The 6,000-nt window shown below is 41.6% G+C and overlaps 1 protein-coding gene across 3 annotated transcripts in view; it reads right to left on the bottom strand.

Moving 5' to 3' along the window:
- Positions 1–2,146: 2,146 nt before the first annotated feature.
- The window catches only part of LOC308051363 (polycomb group RING finger protein 3-like), a 90,397-nt gene continuing 86,543 nt past the window's right edge, over positions 2,147–6,000 (bottom strand). For all 3 annotated transcript variants that reach the window (XM_080361744.1, XM_080361743.1, XM_080361745.1), the window contains one exon: positions 2,147–2,277. In XM_080361744.1, the coding sequence (XP_080217870.1) occupies positions 2,230–2,277 (48 nt within the window). In that variant the 3' untranslated portion in view covers positions 2,147–2,229. The remainder of the gene's footprint in view (positions 2,278–6,000) is intronic.

Raw genomic sequence — 6,000 nt, 5'->3', positions numbered from 1 at the left:
CACTGGGAAGTATACAATGATAGCTCCAGAAAGGCCTATTATGTTAACTTACATATACATCCAAATCATCTGCATTCACTGTTCTGTGAAAAACTATCAAAAATAGAGACTAATTAGATCTCATCCTCTTCTGTCACTTCTGTTAATGCTAAAAACAGATAAAAGCTAAATTGTAGGTAAGCAAGTCCAGAAACAGTACAGCAAAACCAGAGCAAACCTCTAATTCCATCGCATACACATTAGCTAAGCCATTTATACAGTCCTAAAATTACATTCGGTCCTTTGAAGGCAACCGCGAGGCTGACGTGGCCTCCAGTGAAAATGAGTTTGACACCCCTGCTCTAAGCCTTGACATAAAGAAGTCATGTCTAACCCAGGTGTTCAAATGTATTGGTCTCACATCATCATTTTCAAAGATGGCTCTACTCCATTGGCCTTACTGTGGCTCTCTTGACCATCCCCATAGTTCAATACACTTTTTCTTTGCATTTCTTTGAATTTCTTCACCATTTACCACCTTTGGCCATAAATGAAAACAAGGGCCCCATTTCCTAAGGCAAACAAGAGAACTTAGAGCTTCCCTCTGGCAACAGCAGAACTACAAAAAGAATAACTGAAAAGTTTAATTAAGAAAAGCATGGAAGATGCACAGAGCAATGTAGCGATTGGAAAACTCAAGAAGAGGCAGTAGGATTTAGAAAACTTGAATAAGCCTCTTATGAGATCAACCTGCTATTATCAAGTAATGTTAAGCAATGCTTTCTTGCAAAGTAGGGGAGCACAGCTGGAAGAAGCAGGACAGTGCTAACAGGCATACTGATTTTCCTAGCCATTGACATTTTATGGAAGAATAGTGTGTTTGATATAACTGTTATTTTCAGCTGACAGGAAAACTCAGTTGAAGGCTGCCAATAATACTACTTATATTCTTTTCAGTTACTTAAGACCCCATGTTGGATACATTCACATCCATGCTGTATATAATGCTATGCAGCATACAGCTTGCAGAAGTCACTTTCAACTATTATCACATTTTTATGAAACTGACTATTTTAAAAAGCCTTTCAATTGGTGTAGTCAACACTGCTACTGCTAAGCACTACTGAAAGTGGATTCCCTAAGGTGCACACATCTGTACACAGACACACATACAGATAGCGTACTTTGCATCTCTCAGGGCTTGACACAAACAAAATTATCAGTTAAGGCCAGATGGTGCCCCTGTAATCTAATCTGACCTCAAAGATAAATAGTAATTGAGCTACAAACAGCTATGGTTTCATATAGAAAACAGTAAAAGAAACACAGAATTGGTTTGTAATTACCTGAAGAATTTTTAGCTAGTGAAATGGAAACTTGTGCAACATCAACAAAAGGTGCCATAATTTTAACAGCTAATGAAATAGCAAATACTCCCTAAATTAAGATTTTATTTTTGCAAGCCCCAATGACATATTTGCTTTAAAACAATTTCACAAGTTCAGCACTTATTAGTATTTCTTATGATCAGATGTAATTTATGCCATGGCAAAATATTAAGGCATATTAAAAAAATCAAGTGGACTCATTTCAAATCAACATGCAAAGGGAGGATATTAAAACAGTACTGAAATACAAAATAAAGAACAAACACTGTGCAAAACTAATGAAGTAATTGGATCTCCAGGCTTTAAGAAAGTTTTTAATGCAGCATAATAAATATCAACAGTCACTGTATCATTAGGTATGTTGAATGCTCTATAGAACGGCTTCATTAAAGCTGACATAATTGGGCATACTATATAAAACAAGAACACCTCAAAAAAACATACTGAAACAAGTTGTAAAGTTAAAAGACAAAAATATAAGTAAATATAGTAATTTGGCATTAAAAGCAAAGTTTAAATTTCTCCCACACCATTTTAACTTATTTTTGTGTAACTACAAATAGATGAATCAGACTGACTTCCATGGAACTAAGTGTTTTCATTACCTGTAAACTCAGTGCTAGTAGAATCTTGTTGAGTTGCGATTTATTTTATTTGTACAAAAATAAATATATATATATTTTTGTCCAAAAATCCATGCAGCACATCCCTAGAAATATTCAGAAGGACAGTCTGCTATAGAAGCACTACGATCTTCCAAAATGATTCTGCTGGTTCATGTCACATGAGAATTAAGTGCTGCACTAAGGTGCCAGATGACAGTCTCTGCAAAAAGACTGTCCAGAAGGAAAATACAGTTCTCCTACAGCAAATCCATTTTGGGTCTGTAATGTAGCAGTAGAGGTGCTTTCTGTAAGACAGAATCATCAGACATGTTAAGGGGCAAAACCAAAAAGAATTCATATACTTTAAAAATAAGACTTATCTGTTTCACAAATTAAAGCTTAGAGAGACTATCAGAGTAGCTATATTCGGAAATTTCACCAAGATATCCCACCTACAGAGCCCCTGCCAAGAGAAACCTTCTACTTTTGTTTCAGCAATTGATCATCCTAAGAGTAGCTAACTAACACTAGGTCTGGCCATCTACAGTAGAACCTGTTCCCAGCAGGAACCAATTGCAGACTCACAGATCCTTGGGGAAGGGCATAAGAATAGGGCAAGTAAATAGCAATAGTCTCCAGAATGCTCCCCAATCTCAAACAATTCAGGAATTTCCTAAGAGAGCCTTGTATTAATAGTCCTCACCCAATAATTCTTCTGTGAATTTACCCATTGCTTTTTTAAAGCTATGTAAACTTTGAACACCTACATCATCCTGCAGTACAGAGTTCTACAGTTCAAGTTTACACAACATAAAGAATGGTTATAAAAGCCTCTTATGTGTGACTTTGTGTGAATTGGTTCATGCGTGGATGGAGCAATAGTTACCTGAAAAGAGCTGGTCAAAGAGAGGAAAAGTATATGCCGAGAATCAGCATGTTTGAAGTTGAAAGAGACTTCTGGAGTTCATCTGGTCCAACCCCCTCACCTAGAGCCAGTTGCCCAGGACCGTATTCAGATGGCTTTTGAATATCTCCAAGGAGGGAGACTTTACAACATCCCTGGACAACCCTTTCCAGTGTTCAGCCACCCTCACAGTCAAAAAATGTTTCCTGATGTTCAGAGGGAACCTCCTGTATTTCAGTTTGTGACCATCGTCTCTCATCCTGTCACTGGCCACCACTGAAAAGAGCCTGGCTCTGTCCTCTTATACAGCATCAAGGCGTTCTGTTTCTCACACTGACCCATCAGCGAGTATGCTGGGGGTACACAAGAAGTAGGGAGTGGACTCAACAAAAGCTGTGGGAAAGAAAGAAGAAGAGGGGGGATATTTGGACCATTATGCATGAGGAAGCCCTGTTTTCCTGGAAACAGTTAAACAGCTGCAGGTCTACAGGAAGCAGTGAATGAATTCCTTATTTTGCTCTGCTTCCACGCACAGCTTTGCTTTTCCTATGTGCTAGTTTGACTGAAAGTGAGTTAATTTTCTTCATGCAGTTAGAAAATGTTCTTTTTCATAGCTAGCACAGTTGTTGATTGGTTTTAGTCTGAGAACAAGAAGATAACACCCCAGGACAGAGTTAATCTACAAGAAGGACTGGAAGTGCGATCCAGGAAACTACAGACCTGTCAGTCTAACCTCAGTGCTGGGCAAGGTCATGCAGCAGATGATCTTGAGTAACGTCACACGACACATACAAGAAAAACAAGTGATCAAGCCCAGTCAGCATGGGTTTATGAAAAGCAGGTCCTGTTTGACCAACCTGATCTCCTTCTACAACAAACCTAGTAGATGAGGGAAAGGCTGTGGATGTTGTGTACTTAGACTTCAGTAAGGCCTTTGACACTGTATCCCACAGCATTCTCCTGGAGAAGCTGGCAGCTCATGGCCTGGATGAGTGTACTCTTTGATGGATAAAGAACTGGCTGGAGGATCGAGCCCAAAGAGTTGTGGTGAATGGAGCCAATCCAGTTGGCAGCCGGTCACGAGTGGTGTTCCGCAGGGCTCAGTATTAGGGCCAGTTCTGTTTAATCTCTATCAATGATCTGGATGAGGGGAATGAGTGCACCCATAGTAAGTTTGCAGATGACACCAAATTGGGTGGGAGTATCAATCTACTGGAGGGTAGGATAGCCATACAGAGGGATCTACACCAGCTGGATCATTGGGCTGAGGCCATTTGTATGAGGTTTAACAAGGCCAAGTGCCAGGTCCTGCACTTGGGTCATAACAACCCTCGGCAGTGCTACAGGCTCGGGGAAGAGTGGCTGGAAAGCTGCCTGGCAGAGAGGGATCTAGTGGTGTTGATTGACAACTGGCTGATTATGAGTCAGCAGTGTGCCCAGGTGGCCAAAAAGGCCAACAGCATCCTGGCTTGTATCTGGAATAGTGTGGCCAGCAGGACTAGAGAAGTGATTGTGCCACTGTACTTGGCACTGGTGACGCCCCGCCTTGAATACTGTGTTCATTTTTGGGCCCCTCATTATAAGAAGGACATTGAAATACTAGAGAGAGTGCAGAGAAGGGTGACAAAGCTGGTGAGGGGCCTGGAGCACAAGTCTTATGAGGAGCGGTTGAAGGAACTGGGGCTGTTTAGCCTGGAGCAAAGGAGGCTGAGGGGAGACCTTATCGCTGTCTGCAACTACCTGAAAGGAGGTTGTAGCAAGGTTGGTGTTGGTCTCTTCTCCCAAGTAACAATTGATAGGACAAGGAAATGGCCTCAAGGTGTGCCAGGGGAGGTTTAGATTGGATTTTAGGAAAAAATTATTCACGGAAAGGGTTGTCAGGCATTGGAACAGGCTGCCCAGGGAAGTGGTGTAGTCACCATCCCTGGAGGTGTTTAAAAGGCATTTAGATGGGGTTCTTAGGGACATGGTTTAGTGCTAGAGTTAGGTTAGGTTATGTTTGGACTCGATGATCCTGAGTGTCTCTTCCAAATGAAATGATTCTATGATTCTACCATTCCCCCAGGATCAGCTGTTCAGGACCAAGGTGCTCTCTTCCGGGGACTGGCTGCTTAGCACAGATGGAGTTTGTGAGGAATTGCATTGAGTATCTTTTCCATTTTATTTTCCATTTTATATATATTATTAGTAGTAGTGGTATATTAGTATTATTTTGCTATTTTATTAAACTGTGTTTATCTCAATCCACGAGTTTCTCCCTTCCCTTTTGATTCTCTCCCCTATTTGGGGTGGTAGGGGCGGGAGTGAGTGAGTGCCTATTGGGGTTGTGATTGCTAGTTTGGGTTAAACCACAACACCCTATTAAATGGTCTTTATCTCAACCCACAATTTTTCTTACTTTTATCCTTCCAATTCCCCCATCCTCTGGGAGGGAGCAAGCAAGTGACTGTGTTGTGCTTATCTGCCTACTGGGGTTAAACCACAACACAGAATTCTTCCAAGCAGGTCTTTGAACAGACCAAAGCCTGTAATCCTGCCATTTACTTTGTTCCTTTCTTTCAGCACAAACCCTGACTGCTCCCTCCCTCATTGCAGCTGCAGATTCATGCTCTTGTATCTCTAGGATCTTAGAGAAAATCCTGTCAATCTCCTTTTTATCACCTTTGACATCATGCAGCCTGCTTACCTCCACCCTGCAGCTCCTTTACTTTGCAACAGAGATTCTCTACTAACACACATCTTCTGCAGACAATGGCACCATCTCCTCCTACTCCAGCCTCAGCAAGAAGCCCCAGGCACTCCCTGCAACCAAAAGGCTAAAGAGATGCATCTTCCTCTGGAGGTCAGTCTAAGTCAAGACCTCCAAATGTATTTTTAGGACTGTATAAATGTAGGAGTAGTTACATTTATACAGTCCTAAAATTACATTTGTCCCTTTGAAGGCAACCGCGAGGCTGATGTGGGCCCCAGTGAAAATTAGTTTGACACTCCTGCTGTAGACCCTTCACCAGCTTTGTTGCCCTTCTGTGAACTCACTCCAGCATGTCAATGTCATTCTTGTAGCGAGGGGCCCGAAACTGAACACAGTATCTGAGGTGCGACCTCACCAGTGCCTAGTAGAGGG

The sequence above is a fragment of the Nesoenas mayeri genome (genome assembly GCF_963082525.1).
Source record: "Nesoenas mayeri genome assembly, chromosome: W".
Lineage (NCBI taxonomy): Eukaryota > Metazoa > Chordata > Aves > Columbiformes > Columbidae > Nesoenas > Nesoenas mayeri.
Note: the sequence above shows the minus strand (reverse complement) of the source record. Positions and strands in the feature narration are given on the sequence as shown.